The sequence below is a fragment of the Nannospalax galili genome, unplaced genomic scaffold (genome assembly GCF_000622305.1).
Source record: "Nannospalax galili isolate Female #2095 unplaced genomic scaffold, S.galili_v1.0 scaffold441, whole genome shotgun sequence".
In the NCBI taxonomy this organism is placed as follows: Eukaryota; Metazoa; Chordata; class Mammalia; order Rodentia; family Spalacidae; genus Nannospalax; species Nannospalax galili.
In genome coordinates this window covers 6,738,084-6,754,867 of record NW_008348089.1, presented here as the reverse complement: position 1 = coordinate 6,754,867, position 16,784 = coordinate 6,738,084, and the positions used below count along the sequence as shown (strand labels likewise).

The 16,784-nt window shown below is 39.6% G+C and overlaps 1 protein-coding gene across 1 annotated transcript in view; it reads left to right on the top strand.

Moving 5' to 3' along the window:
- The window catches only part of Ccser1 (coiled-coil serine rich protein 1), a 1,141,328-nt gene that overhangs the window by 153,448 nt on the left and 971,096 nt on the right, over positions 1 to 16,784 (top strand). The window contains exon 3 of the mRNA XM_029569084.1: positions 956 to 1,140. Coding sequence (XP_029424944.1) covers positions 956 to 1,140 — 185 coding nt within the window. The remainder of the gene's footprint in view (positions 1 to 955; positions 1,141 to 16,784) is intronic.

The window sequence follows — 16,784 nt, the reverse complement described above, 5'->3', positions numbered from 1 at the left end:
GAAAATGTTCAAGGGAACTGTTGAATATATACCACTTACTAGACTATTTTCTACATCATATTTTATTCTTTTCTTCTACTGCCGCCACTGTTACTAGTCTTTTTCTCAAAATTGAAAATGGTTACTATGACTTAGGAACCAATGTATCTTCTTTATATGCATTAATTGAAATGATTTCAGTTACTAATATAATTGTAAGCTATAAGCTATTTTATAGCAGGAAAATTGTAGGGAGAGAAGCTATATATCTAGGGTCAGACCGAAACAGCAGACAGTTAACTGGGCTGGGCCCTGCTGGGCAGACTCCTCCTGTTTCTTATTTTGCAAATGTGGAAACTGAGGTCAGTGTGTAACACAGCCAGTCTGAAGTTATCTGAATCTAAACTCAGGCTTTTAATAACTATGTAATACTGTATGCATAATATAACAAGTTAAATAAAATGCAACTGAGTCAAATGATGCATTATCATATCAAAAACTGTAAGATAATGTGAGTATTGGACTAACTCCTCTGAGAACACAACAGTTTTTGCAATTTAAATGCATGAATTTGATGTTAGAATATTTGATTCAGAAGCATATTTTTATTTGTGTTTCTGAGATGCAGTCTCACTGTGTAGCCTAGGCTGACCTGGAACTCTTTATAAAGTCCATGTTGGCCTTGGACTGGCAAGAGTCCTCTGGCCTCAGCCGCCTGAGTGCTGGAGTTACAAGTGTAATAAACATAGATAGGATTTGCTTATGTGATTATTGTGAGCCTTGAAAAGGGATGATTCCTCAAGTTTTGGGCTTCAAAGTGACAAAGTGATTGTTTGATCACTATAAATTTAGAAATTTTACTGTAATAGAGAATTTTTTAACCATTCTAAAGTTTTTAATTATCTTTCAATGGCACATTGATTAAAAATCTCCACTTAAGTATTTATATTAATCTTATTAATTTTTCTTTGAAAAGTTCTTGCCAGTAGCCTCAGTCCATACCGTGAAGGGAGGTTCATAGAGAGGCGGCTGCGCTCCTCCTCCGAAGGGACTGCAGGGAGTAGCAGAATGATCTGGAAACCCAAAGATGGACACTCAGAAGACATAAATAGTCTAAGAAAACAAAGAGCGGGTTCCTCATCCTCAAAAATGAACAGTATGGTGAGTACATACCCGTGTCTGCGGCTAACATACGTGGCACATTCATTCGTGCCTCTCGCAAATAGGACAGAGTGAATGGAAAATTGGTTTCCATAGTTGGTGTTGCCAATCAGAGAGGCTAATGTTTTACTTGAGATTCTTAAGGGGTGGGACAGATGTCAGACATGTCAGACAGTGGCCTTTTGTCCCTATCTCCTTTGCTTGCCAAGAAGTGTGCTTCTTTTGATTTTAAAGCATGATCCTAGAATTTGAAATGATGGTCACCAAGATATGTCATATCACATTTCACACCCTGTCCTCATCGTATGACCACTCTACATGGCACTTATGCCATGACCACCTTTGGCGCTTCTGTGGGCTCTGCCCTGGCTCTCCCCTCACAGGGTGAGGAAGGTGTGGGGTCTACAGGTGACAGTGCATATTTCCCACTTGTGGCTTGAACGCATGGTGAAAATGCTGAATGTGCTGGTATGATGAGGGTATGTGTGGGGTGTAGTTATCGTGTTCTGTTCTGAGCTTACCCATGTGGGCTGGGTGTCTCAAAAGTGCAGTTCTCCCATGATACAGGATGGAGCTAGATGAACCGTGGGTGGGAAGGCATGAGGTATGAACTGCAGTCTGGAGCTCTGGAGGCCTCAGGTCTTACACATACTAGGCTGGGTTTATAATTTTAGAGTTCACCCTGCTTGTTTCTTGAAAATACGTCTTTCAGTTCCCATTATTTCACACTGTTACCTTCAAATTATACATCTACCTACTGCGCACCTCTCTACCTACCTATTCAAGCATACAAGTAAAGAATGCGCAAAATAAATCACTTCCAATGTCTTTTTTTGCTTTAGATAATTTATCTTCAAATGAAAACACTGCCATCCATATTAGATACTTGTGTCGTTAAGAAGTCTTAGATTAGTAACATTGAGTTATAGGGAAAACACTGTGCCTGAAGTTAGAACTTCTGGCCGCTGTTCTGTGCTGAGCATTTCAATCTTGGCAAGCGACTGAACGACAAATGACAAAGGCTTCTTGATATCACTGAACTGGAAAATGATCATGTGTGGATGAATTTATGCTTATAATATTTCAAGTTGAGGACCATTGTATATTATGAAAATTTTCCCTTCAGAAAAATATTATTGCTTCTTTATGGAACAGTCAAGTAAGACTGCCTACACTTAGGCCTTTGAAATATTTTATAATTTTACAATACTTATTTAAATAGTTTCCTTGTAATATCAAAAATTGACTTACTTTCTTAGAAACTCATATAAGATTTACAGCTTATTATAATAAGACATGATTTTGCTCTGCTGCAGTCTTACACATTTTCAAAATGTATCCCCTGCAGTTCTAAATATAGCCACGAGGTGGCAGCATAACACCACGTTCTTGGTGTATAGCTACGCTTGGAACAAATTTGGTAAAGCTACTGAGATTGTTTACTGGACTACAGATAATATTTGTTGAAATAAATACCATCACTTCTGAATTTTCAGAAGAGACTTTCCAGATATTCTTTCATAATTTTACTGTTTTCCTTTAGATTTTGCAATTTATATGTCAGCCTTCATTTATTTTATCATTTATTGTTTTACTTGAAGTATTCTTGATACATTCTTTTTTTTAAAGTTTATTTTTTTATAATTTTTTGAAATTATTTTTATTTTATGTGTATGCCTGTATTTCCTGCATGTAGTAAGTGCATCCGTGTCGTGCAATGCTCGCGGAGGACAGAAGAGGCTGTCAGATCCCCTGGAACTGGAGTTACAGACAGTTGTTAGCTGCCATGTGGGTGCTGGGTTTCGAACCCAGGTCTTCTGCAAGAACAGTCAATGTTCTTACCTGCTGAGTTATCTCTCCAGCCCCCGCTTGATACATTCTTGATTGATTGTTTTGAGATAGACTCCATTAGCCCTGCCTGGCTTAATCTCACACCTCTGATTTCTGAGTGTTGGGATTAAAGTCATGACCCACCACACCCTGCAAATACTCAAATTGTTATCTGCGTTGGGTGATGAGGTTTTGCTGCTAATGCTTGATTTTGATCAGGAAGGCTGTGCAGTTACAACGTGTTCCAGCAAAATTGAGCATTTAGGATTGCAACCTCTTAGGATGGTTTCCATCCTCACATAACCACACAAGTCAGGAATGATCATAGAAGGGCAGGGAGTAGTCAGCTAGCTGTGTATGTTCTGGATCAACGGGAGACACAGTGTGAGACCTTGGTCATATGTGTGCTGGTGGTATCACAGTCACCTGCATGTCTCCCATCCAGCTTGCTTCACTTCTCAGCAGCGCACAAACCCAGAAGCCCTTTGAACCAGGTAGATAAATGCTCCATTCTTTTGTTTTGCTTGAGCTGTTTTGGGGGAGGAGTAATTCTTATTTAGAAACTGTCACCATTAGTTATATTTTTGGTGAAAGGTTCATGAATATCATATTAATGGATTTAAATAATTTTAAGTTAGTGACTTTAAGATCCATTTGAGTAGACAGAACTATAGCTATCACAATTTTTCTTTATGCAGTTCACATGAGAGTGGACTTAGCCATTAGTTCATTCCCTCTGTGATTATTGGCAGTAAAATTTGATGAAATAACATTGTGACAATAACAGTATTAAATAATGCATATTAAAAATTTCATTAGTAACTGTATTTATTTGTTGATTGTTGGTCATTGTGTTAGTTATTTTTCTGTTGCTGTGATAGAAACACTGTCCCAAGCAATTTATAGAAGGAAGAGTTTATTTGAGCTTATGGTTCCAGGGGAATTACAATCCATCATGGCAGGAAGGCATGGTGGCTGGAGGTGGCTGGAGCAGGAACAGCAGAAGCTAAGCTCTCACATCATCATGCAGGCACAGGAATCAAGAGAGTGACTGGAGATCCAGCAAGGCTAAAGAACTCTCTAAGCCCACCCCCAGTGACGTGTTTCCTCCAACATGGCCACACCCTCTAAAACCTCCCAAAACAGCCCCACCATGTGGGGACAAGATGTCCAAATACTTGGAGCCTATGGGGGACATTTTCATTCAAACCACCACATTCCACCCCCTGGCCCCCATAGGCTCATGACCATATAAAATGCAAAATGCATTTAGTCCAACTTTAAAAGTCCCCATAGTCATCGATCTCAATACTATTCAAAAGTCCACAATCCAAAGTCTATTCTGAGACTCAGGTAAATAACTGTAAGCCTCTATAAAATCAAAAGACAAATTACATACTTGCAACATATAGTGGAACTGAATACTCATTACCATTCCAAAAGGGAGGACTGGAAGGATACTAAGGAAATACCGGACCAAAACAAGGCTGAAAACCAGCAGGACAAACACCAAATCCAGTAGCTCCATGTCCAACTTCTGGGATTTACCTCCAAAGGGCTTAGATGTCTCAGCCTCTCTAGCTTTGCTGCATGCAACACACATCTCTCTCTTGTGCTGGTACCACTCCCTGTATGCAGGTCTTCTTGGCAGATGCCTCACAGCTCTGGCATCATGGAACTTCTTGGGGTCTCCATTGCCAACCTGGCTTCACCTTCACAGCTTCAGGCAATGGCCTATCAGGGCCTTCTCTATGCAGGGGAACTCCTGCTACATGTTACCTGGCCTCTGAGGCTCTCTGTAACTGTGGAGGAAGAACTGATGACCCCTTCACTCTTGCATCTTTCATGCCTCTAAAGCCAGCACTAGGTGAACAACACTGCCAAGTTCAACTGCAAGTTTGGGGTGGACTCTACCTGCTTCATCCATTTTAGAAGCTTTTCTCTTCAATGGTCCCTGCAGCATTTTCCTTTCACAAGTTGGAGGCTTAACTGGGTGTGGTCTTGCCTGGAGGCACTCTCTCCATTGTTTAAGTTTGAATCCGTAGGCCCCTTCTTAATGACTTTAATCTCTTTAATCACTTTAATCTCCGTATCAATGGGATTCTCTGTATCACATGGTGGGGCTCCAACATTTATCTTCCTAGTGCTCTTTTCCAATCAAAACTGTATTTCTTTCTGCCCCATTTGTTCTCTTTCACTGTAGATCTGCATAATAGTCACCATTAATAGCCACACCACTATTTCTACATTAGGCTGTCTTGAAATTTCTTCTGTTAGAGAAATTAGTTCATTGCTTTTCAACTTAGCCTCAGGCAAGCTTTTAGGTCCAAGGCAGACTCCAGCCAGACTCTTTGCCAAAATATCCCAAGTGCTGCTTAAGTCCTTATTTCCCTCTGGACTTGCATTGTTCTCAGCACTGCTTTCTTCCAGGCCCCTACTAGAATGGCTTGGTACGCTCTGCTTACAGCAATCAACCACTTTTCTAGTCCAAGCTTCCAAAGTCTTCTACATTCTTCCAAAACCCCACGTGGTCAGGTTCTTCACAGCCAACAGCCCACTCTCTGGTACCAATTATTGTATAAGTCACTTTTCTGTTGCTGTGATAGAAACACTAACCAAAGCAATTGGTAGAAGGCAGAGTTTATATGAGCTTATGGTTCCAGGGGAATTATAGCTTGTCATGGCTGGGAGGCATGGTGGCTGGAGGTGGCTGGAGCAGGAGCAGCAGAAGCTAAGCTCTCACATCATCATGTAGGCACAGGAAGCAAGAGTGCAGCTAGAGATCTGGCAAGGCCACCCCCAGAGATCTCTAAGCCCACCCCCAGTGTCACATGCTTCCTCCAGGATAGCCACACCTTCTAAAACCTCCCAAAACAGTGCCACCATGTGGGGACAAAATGTCCAAGTACTTGGAGCCTATGGGGGACATTTTGATTCAAACCATCACAGTCGTCAAAGAAACATTAAGAAGTAAAGTAGTAGAGGAAAAGTAAAGTTTTCTTTTTCACTCTATATTGGTTCAGTCCCTTTGTGTTACTAATAACACAATACCAGAGACTGAGTAAGTTATAAAGAAAAGATTTTACTTTTGGGCCATGGTGCTGGTCCAAGGTTGATGTCTTTTCCTTTTTATCTTTTTGAGATAGGGAAGGTCTCTCTGCAGCTCCAGCTAGCCTAGAACTCACTATGTAGACCAGGCTGGCCTCTATCTCACAGACATCTCCCTGCCTCTGCCTTCTGGGTGCTGAGATTAAGTCAGTGCCACCGCATCCAGCCTGATGTCTTTTTGATTTTTGAGACAGGGTTTCCCTGTAGCCTCAGCTGGCCTGGAACTCACTATTTAGATCAAGGAAGCACTGATTTCACAGAGATTCCCCCCATACCCCGCCTCTGTCTCCAGAGTGCTGGGTTCAAAGGCATGCACCACCACGCACAGCCACATAATGTCTTGAATCTATTGCAATTGGTAGAGTGGCCATTTTCACAATATTAATCCTACCAATTCATGAGCACAGGAGGTCTTTCCATCTTCTGATATCATCAGTTTTTTTCTTCAGTGTCTTAATGTTTTTATTATGCCAATCTTTCATTTCCTTGGTTAGGTTTATTCCAAGATATTTTATGTTTTTGAGGCTATTGCGAATGGGATTGCTTCCCTGGTTTCTTTCTCAGTGTTTGTTGGGATATGGAAGGCTACTGATATTCGTGTCTTAATTTTGTATCTTGCTACTTTGCTGAATGTGTTTATCAGCGCTATGGGTTTTCTGGTTGAGTCTTCTTTAAGTATTTTATATATGCCATCATATCATCTGCAAATAAAGATGCTTGACCTCTTCTTTTATAATTTGTATCCTCTTTATCTCCTTCACTTGTCTCACTGCTCAAGCTAAGACTTCACGTGCTATATTGAGCAGGAATAGAGAGAGTGCACCTCCTTGTACTGTTCCTGATTTTAGTGGAAATGCTTCGAGTTTTTTCCCCATATGGTATGGTAATGTCTGTGAGCTTACTGTATTCTGCCTTTATTATGTTGAGATGTGTCCTCTGTATCTCCATGACATTTATTATGAAGGGCTTTTGGATTTTATCAAAGGCCTTTCTACATCAAATGAGATGATAATGTCATTTCTGCCCTTGATTATTATGTGGTGTATTACATCTATGGATATATACAGTGCAGAATTCTACAGTACTTTCAAAGAAGATATAATATCAGTAATCCAAATTAGTTGATAAAATAGAAAAGGAAGAAATACTTCCAAGTTCTTTTTACTAACCCAGTATTATTCTGATAACAAAACCAGAGAAAGATAAAAAAAAAAAAAAGAAAAAACAAAAATCTACAAGCCAATCTCCCTGATGAACATAGATGCAAAAATTCTCAATAAAATACTTGATAACTGGATTCAAGCACATATCAAAAAGATCATTCACCATAATCAAGTGGGCTTCATCTGAGAGATGCAGGAGTAGTTCAACATAACCAAAAAAGTCTAAGAAAATAACATCACAACACCAACATAACAGAAATTTAATAAACACTGGGTAATCATGACTCTCAATAATAATGGTCTCAATTTTTCAGTAAAAAGGCACAAAATAACCAATTTGATTAGAGAACAGGATAAGATAAACATTCTGCAATTTTTTACTCTTCTTACCCTCTTGATTATGTTTAATCTCTTCAGACCTCTAGTATCCACTGTAGAACTGGCTTAGTGGGTGTATTAGTCAAGGTTCTTCAAAGAAACAACTGGTAGAATGAATATATATGTATAGGGATTTATCAGCTTAGCTCAGAGGATAGAGTCCGAGTAGTCCAATGATGACTGCACCACATTGGAGAGGCTGAGAAACTGTAGGTCACTCAGTCCACAAGGCTGGATGTCTCAGTAGTCCCAATCTGGTGTTGAAGGTCTGATGAATTCCAAAAGATCTGCTAGTCTTTAGTCTACAGCCGCAAGATGAACTCACCACCGAAAGAGAAGGCAAGCGGCAAAAAGCTAGTGCTCTCCTCTGCCTTATGCAGGCTGCCATCAAAAGGTAACACCCACATTTAGGGCGTGTCTTCCAGCTTCAGATGATCCAGTCAAGAAGATCTCTCTCATTTCTGTTAATCCCAGATCCAATCAAGTTGACACCCAGGATTAGCCATCACAGTGGGCATACATTTCTTAAATCTGTTTTTATTAAAGAAAGTTTTTTCCTTCTCCTTTGATTATAAACAATAGTTTTGCTGGGCATCTGTGTTCTTTCATGACCTGTGGGACACTGGTACAAGCCCTTCTGAAATTCATAGTCTCCACTGAGAACTTAGCTGTTATTCTTATGGACCTGCCCTTATGTGTAATTTGATCGTTCTCTTTTATAGTTTTCAATGTCTTTTCTTTCTTTCATACATTCAGTGTTCTGACTGTTATATGGTCCAGTCTACTTGGTGTTCTATATGCCTCTTGTTCTTTGATAAGTATTTCTTTCCTTACATTTTGAAAGTTTTCTTCTATAATTTTGCTGAAATTATTTTCTGTGCCCTTGACCTGGGTTTTTTCTCCTTTTTCTACACCTGGGATTCATAGATTTGGTCTTTTATAGTGTTCCAGAGGTCCGGAATGCTCCATTCGCTGGTTATTTTATATTTAACATTTTAACCGAGTGATTTATTTCTTCTACCTTGTCTTCAAGATCTGACTTTCTCTCTTATACTTGATCCAGTCTATTGTAAGACTTTCATATGAGATTTTAGGTAAGACTTTCGTATATGAGAGTTTTGTCTGATTGCCTGAGTTTTTTATTTCAAGTTTTATTTCAGATTTGCTTCTCTTCAGAGATTCTTTTTGTTGAATCTTATGTCTTGAGCTGTTTCAGTGACTTCATTCAACTCTATTTTCACAGTCTTCATTCAGTCTTTTATTCATATCCTCTTTGAGTTCCTTGAACATAATATAATTGCTATTTTGAAATCATTGTCTTGTTCATTAGCTCGGTTATTTTCTCAGGAAACATTACTATGGGGGTGCTAATTCATGGAGGAGGCATGTTGTCTTGATATTCATGTCTTTTTGTATTTTTGTGATGGGACCTAGGCATCAAGTTATGTCTCTGGTGGTTTTTCTTGGTATGGATAGCTTACCTGGCCTTTGTCGAGTGGGTGTTTGTATCTTTGTCTGCTATTACTGTTACTTTTTAGGTTGTGACTTAGCTGTGTGGTGTTTGGTGTTCAGCCTTAGGGCTATTCTGTGTTGTGTAAATGAGATTTAGGAAATGGTCTTAGTTCAGTTAAGGATAGTTGCAAGTGCTGAGCCTGAGGTTCTGAGACAGACTCTATGTGGCCCTGGAGCAGAAGGGTGGGCTGGGTGCAGCTAGGTGAGTGGGTGGAGAGACAGGTTAATGTAGATTTTTGATCAGAGAGAGGAACAGGGCTGGTTCTAATTTGATGGTACATGGGAAAAATGCCCAAATGCGTCTCTTGACTAGGACTGTCTGGGATGATGCACAGGATGCACAACTCCAACTATGCTTTTGGAATGTGGGGGTGGCAGCTAGACCAGTAAGAAGGCAGCATGTCCTGAATGAGGCCTGGGACTATGGGACAGAGAACAGGGAATGCAGGGGTTTGGGAGATTACCAGTCTGCCTGAAGTGTGGGGTGGCAGAGAGAATGCTCATATACATTTTACTTATTTATTTATTTTTTGAAACAGGTTGTCCCTGTAGCCCCAGCTGACCTGGAACATGCTATGCAGACCAGGCTAGACTTATTCTCAGAGAGATTTCACTGACTCTGTCTCCCAAGTGCTGGGATTAAAGGCATGCGCCATCACACGGAGATTATACTTTTATTTTTAAATGGATCAAGTTTATCTCATACCTTCTTTAATGTGACAAGAGCGATAGCTCTGCATAGTGTGCTCCATTCCTACATGGTCTCACAGCATGGGAGAGTGAGCGTTTATTGAGTCAAGATCCATGATGAATTTCTGATCAATTTAATAGATGTACCATTGGGAAAGTGGAATTGATGCTGATTAAAATAACACCAATTTTTGAAGGGATAATCATTAGATTCTGAAGGTTTCACATTATTCTCTTTTTAAAAAATATTTTTATTGAGTTTTTGTGCATTTCATAAAATAAATCCTAATCAAATTTAGACCCCTCTCCTCCATCTGCACCTCTTCATAACCCTCCCCCCACTGGATTTCATGCATTATGCCATGTATGTTAAAACCTATTCAGTCAAGCTTTTGTACCCAGATGTCCTTGGGTGCAAGCTCATCCACTGGAATCTAGTCAGCCTATCTAGAGTCAATACTTTAAAGATCGACTCTCCCTGACCTCACAGTATTCAGTTGCCCATAGTTCTGCTAAATTGGGGCCTGCTACCCATTTCCCCAGGTCTATGCTGGTTTTTGTCTGATTGAGTCTGCATGACACATTGTTGTAAGTTTATATGAGTAAGTTCTCAGGGGCCTGAAAGCCTTGGTTTCCTTATGTTCATGCCCTAACCCTCGCTCTTACAATTGTTCCGCTGCCTGTTCTGCAATGGTCCCTGATCCCTGGTTGGGTGAGGTTTAATACAAGAGTCCTGTCTGGGGACACACACTCTGCAGTCTCTTATTTTCTGGAACTTGGCCCGTTGTGGCCTTCTGGGTGTATCACACTCTGTTGTATGAGGAAGCTTCACTGGTGAGAGTTGAGGGATGTATTAGCATTTTCTTTACTCTCTACTCTCTGTTCCACTATGTTCCATGAGCCTTAGATTTCACTGCAGATGTGTCACTTAGGGCTGGGCATCTTTCAGATATATTCTCTGTATGTGACCAGCTGTGGAACTCTGTAATAGCCTCCATCTGTTGCAGCTTCTTTGATGAGTGGTGTATGTTATACTTGTCTGGATAGAACGCAGGTCTGTGGCAGGCAGATCAGCAGGGCTGCCAAAGCCAAGACAGGGGAGAGGACAGCCTGTAGAAGGTCTAACAAACGAAGCTGGAGAGTTGAGCTAATCTGGGTGCAGGGAACCAAGATACAATGGACAGGTCTGGACTAAGAAAGTAGGCCAGAGATCTGATCTTAAAGGGCAGGAATAGGCCTGGGACCAAGACTAGAAGGAGGACTAAGGGCAGGGAGAGAGTGGAGATGTTCAGAGTGTAGGGGAATCAAGGCACATTGGGTGGGATCTCACATTTTTCTCTTTAAATGATTAAAAAAGTTGTTTTTCTTATCATTATTTTATTACTTTAAAATGTAAACACAACACATTAATTTTAATAAGTAAGTTAAATTATGACTTCTAAGGTCTGGAAATAGATTGCTATTCAGTAATTAAATCCAAGGCCTGGTGAGATAGTAGTTAAGAGCACTGGCTGCTCTTGCAGAGGGCCTGGGTTCTGTTCCTAGCACCCACATGGTGACTAACAGCCATCCATAACTCCAGTTCCAGGGGATCCAGTGTCCTCTTCTGACCTTCTTAGGCATTGCACGACACGGATGCACTTACGTACATGCATAATGCAGGCAACACACTCATACACATAAAATAAAACTAATAAAATATACATAAAAAGAGAATTAAATTCAATATAGAGCATCATGGAGTATAGACAAATATTTGCTGTATTTGTGCTATTTTAAATTTTAAAATAATTTTAAAATTATGGAAAACATATATGATTACCTCACAAAACATTATACTTCCTGTCAGGGTCACGGTGTGATTGACAGATGAGTCATGCATTACAGTTTAGTCTTACTGTGTGATGGTTGTTTAAAGTGGTCACTCCTAACCTGGAGCAGCTGCTATGTTACTGTTTTTATAAATTACTCCAGGGAGCCTTCTGCTCTGGTATTTGAATTTGCTCTAGTATAGCATGCCTCCTCTCTTTATATCTTCTATTGTCCTTAGATAGTCACATCTATTCTGTACCAACAGATGTACCCACTTACAAACTTTTTTTTGTAAGACTTTTCATTCTATGCATTCTTAAGTATCTAAAAAATTATACTTTCCATATGTAGCCATTTTTATTATTGTTGCTGTTAAGACAGGATCTCACTATGTAGCCCTGAATGGCCTGAAACTTGCTAAGTTGACCAGGCTGGCCACAAAATCACAAAGATCCACCTGCCTCTGCCTCGTAAGTGTTGTGACAAAAACATACACTCCCACGCCTAACTTCTGTCAGTTGTTTTCCATCTTACCTGTCAGTGAGAAAAGGAATTTTAAGGCTAAGAGTCACATCAATCAGAACTCTTTCTAGGTGCTTAGATACAGGAAGAGTGGACAGGTCCCCAGACCCCCAACTTCTTTCTTTCTACATCAAATGAACCAGGCTGTGGAGTGAGGCTTGGACTATAGGCTATGTGCAATTGCCTCACACAGGAGGAGTCCTGCCAGTGGAAACATCCCCATTTGGTATTTTATCTATTTATTGGACATTTTATAGGGAGCTGTGTATATTCTAGATTCCAGCTTTTCAGAAGTAATCCTAGAATTAATCCAAGTAAACTTTTTATAAGCAATTCTAGCCAGGTTGATGTATTCTCCAAGTAATGGCAGTCCACAGATAAATGCTATTTCTCAGAGACACAACATAGCTTACCCGTGTGCTAGGACTTCTGTCATCAGAATGCTTACAGGGAACTCACTCCAGCTCGCCTGTCTTCCGAAGTTGGGGGTAGACTGCACAATTTCCCCCCAAATAGGATAGAGGACTCCTAGACCAGTACAACTTGGCAACAAGTGTGAACTTTGAATCTTTTGCTCTGTCCTTTTCTTGCAAACTTCCTATCACTGCATGCAACTTTGACCCATTTTCCGCCATTTTCTCAGGTCTTAGGAAACTGTCGCTTTACTTCTCAAAGCTAGTCACTATCTACATTGAGGCGGTGCAGTGTCCTCCACCAGTTCATTTCTTATTTTTTGTCTTTAGCTTCTTTATTTCTCGTCACTGTTTAGAACACCGTCATCCTTGAAGGAAACAAATGACAGTCACTTCTGTGTGTCGCCTGCGCCTAGTGCTCCCTCATATCCTTTTGCTTCCTAACAAGATGTACATTTCTCTTGTTCTCTGCGTGAGTTTCTCAGTTTCTGTGCTCTCATCAACACCACATTGTCCCATTTTCTCCTGGGTAACTATGAGAGGACTTGAGCATTATAGGAGTATTATTTTTTTTTAAACAGTACTTCACTACGTAGCCCAGGTTGTCCTTGAACTCATGACCCTCCTACCTCAGCCTCCTGAATGCTGGAATTGCAGGGCTGCACCACCACATCCCTGTACGGCATGCTTAGTAACATCTTTGACCTCTGTCTCAACTGTGACAGTTAAAACACCTCCAAGGCATTGCCAAACATGCTTCAGTGGACAAAACTGAACTCGTTGATTCTGACAGTTCATCTGTGAGCTCTCTTACAGCTTTTCTGCTTTTCTCCTCTTCATCTAACACTGTCAGGGCCCTGTCTGTGTACTGGCCTCTTCTTTGTACAACAGTACCTGTCTTTCTGTTTCCTCCTTCTGAATCCCTTTGTAGATGTCCTCTTTACACCTGCCCCTTAAACAGTTACTCATTGACGTTTGCTCCTTAACTAAGTCCTTTCATTTGCCTGCCCTCCTGAACATTTAAGAAATAAAGTTTCTGTGGATTACAAATTTAAAAAGCCCTCGAACCCTGCTGCATTCGAAGTCTGACAATGTCCTATAGGCACGGGAATAGAATGAGGTGCAGGAATTCTCTGGAACAAGTAACAAGGGTAACTGAAAGCTGAACTCAGAAATCCGCACTGGATTTCCTTTTGCCCTAAGAGCTAACGGCTTCTCTCCTTTCTGTTTGCTCCCATCTACCTGTGCTGCTATTCTGTTTTTATGCACAGATAATCGAGCCTGCTTTCATAGTGCTGCGGTTCTCCTTAGCCGCCCTCTCTCGTGTGTCTAAGGTTGCATTGGAGAAGCAGCAACAGATGAGAATAATGTATTCTACCCCCACTGCTGCCACCCACCGTTACGCCTTTGCTTTTTTCCGGTTGGCAGCAGCTTAAGTTAAGCAAAGGACAGATAGTGGCAGGAGTTGAGGCACTGTGTGTGTATTTGAAGTTCCGGAGATTTGGCATTGGCGGCCTGCGTGGCCTCCTCTGGCTTTGTCTCCTCTGGTCTCCTGGGGACTGGGCCTCGGCTGGCCCTGCTCCAAGGGAAGCCCACAGTGCACTGCGGCCATTGGGGTTTTAAAGCTTAACCTTAGAAGCGAAGGGAATCTACAAAAGGCCTTCAGTTTTAACATTATAGAAAATGCAATACAGTGATTAAATCTAGTAAATTAATGAATAGTAGTACTTTCACGTTCCCATGTTTGTGCTTTTACCCTGAATGTCTTTGATACTTTTTGATTTAATATGCTTAATATAAGAGTATGAAGCTTTATTTTTACCTTTGGGGAGCAACTGGAATAAAATGACATTGCTTAAAAATCTAAGACATATTTTCTCCTACCACCAACATGGTCAAAATAGATATAGTTACAAAATAAGAATTTGTTTTTGCCAGTTAAACATGATTTCAGTTCCTGTTATGCAAGTGTGGAACAAGTTATTTGGAAAAGGCACCAAAAATCTGTCTCACTTCATCTGTTTAATAACACACCACTTATTTCATAGACCTACTTGTTTTCCATAAACATGAAAACAAAAATGTCTTTCAAAAGAGTCATTTTTAAAAAAGAAATGTTTTAAGAACTAAATTTCAGGTGTATATTTTTAGGACACTAAGTTATCTAAACCCGAATAGAAAAAAAAAATTCTAAAAAAGTTTCTCAAATAGAATTGAAGGATAATTTGCTGTTTACTTAATTTATTATATTTTCCAAAAACTTTTATTTTTTTCAAAATAAATGGATTTAAAATTTGCATAGAAAAAATAATTCTGTAGTATACTTAAGGTTTGACTATTTTACTATATTTTGCATCTTAGTTAAAAACTTAATAAGCTAGTCATTTCCTAATTATTAATTTGAGAGGAGAGCTCTTAAGATATGTATTTTTGGTATTCACAAAGAAATTTATATTCCTCTTTTGTAGGATAAAAAGGAAGTTTGACAATTGTAGACATTTATGTAAACACTTCTGAAACTCTTAACTGGATATACTACTAATTTTAAAAACATTTCTGTTAATTCTCATGATAATGCTATATAAAATAGTTGCATGATCTGAATTGAAAGACAAAAATAATGCTTTACTTATTTTCCTTTCAGAATAAAATTTAAGCTTTGTATTCATTAGCACTGCTCTGAACTGTGATGATTTAAGATTTCTGAACTCCTTCGAGAGAAGACTGCATTTTGCACTCGGTCTTTGCGCTTGTCTTTTTTTTCTTCTTTCTGTTAGAAGACAGTTTTCACCAGAAGGATATTAAGCTTGAATATTTACACCCTATGAGATTTGCAATAGAGGGTAACCAGCTGTCAGATAATTCATGTCGTGTATTAGGCTCTGGTTGAGATGAGACAGTCTGTCTCAGCATGCTGTTGCCTTCGGTAGATTTATGTTCCAAAGCAATGTGGATACATTAATATAAATAGTGATTTTCAATGAAAAGGAGATCGGCCACCTAGCTACGGTTCATGAATCACAGTGATTTTCTCTCTCTCAGTCTATTATTTTTAATAATAATAATAAAACTACATAGAAAGTGTCACAGAGCCAAGTTGGCACCAAAGTACATGGATCATCAAGCTTGAACTTGACCCAGCAGCCCACTGGAAGTTGCATTAGCTAATAAAGAACTGGGGTATAGATGCTGGGCTTATATTTAGAGAAGAGAAAAGAGCTATCTATGCATGCTCTTCTCCAATAGCGTTTATCTCTCTAGGAAATCCTGGTTAACAAAAGGGAGTTGGGACACCATGAAGTTTCATGAAGAGAGACTATGGTTTCTTGAAGAGAACTTACTGTTACACAGTTGGAAGTCAGCCAGGTCTGTTAACTAAAGAAATTCAAAGATAACCACCATTGTCAGTATATAGTTTTGCTTTGTGCTCTCTCTTTTTTTATTCAGTGCAGTGGGGTTGAACATGAAAGATGCTAGAATCTTCAGCTCTTTTCCCCTTTTAATAAGCAGACCATGAGTTAGCTTTTAGGAAATCAGAGCAAATGACCCTCACACATGATTTCTACAAGGTTGTTTTCATTCTTATAAGACGTATAAGGTGACCTTCAATTTTGACAATTTGGCTTTAATAAAACTTATTTTTAGATTTTTAAAAATATGAACAGATGCTAGAATCTTCAGCTCTTTTCCCCTTTTAATAAGCAGACCATGAGTTAGCTTTTAGGAAATCAGAGCAAATGACCCTCACACATGATTTCTACAAGGTTGTTTTCATTCTTATAAGACGTATAAGGTGACCTTCAATTTTGACAATTTGGCTTTAATAAAACTTATTTTTAGATTTTTAAAAATATGAACATGTAAAGATGGCTATGAAACATCTTAAAAGATGTTCAACATCACTAATAATCATGGAAATACAAATTAAAACCACTTTAAGATTTCACCTTACCCCAGTTAGACTGGCTAAGATCAAGAAAACAAATGATACCAAATGTTGGAGGGGATGTGGGGAAAGGGGAACACTCATCCACTGCTGGTGGGGCTGCAAACTGGTTCAACCCCTATGGAAAGCAGTGTGGAGAACTCTTAAAAAACTACAAATCAACCTACCATTTGACCCAGTTATACCACTCCTTGGCACATACCCAAAGAACTCGTCCTATTGCAGAGACACTTGTACATCCATGTTTGTTGCTGCTCTTTTCACAATAGC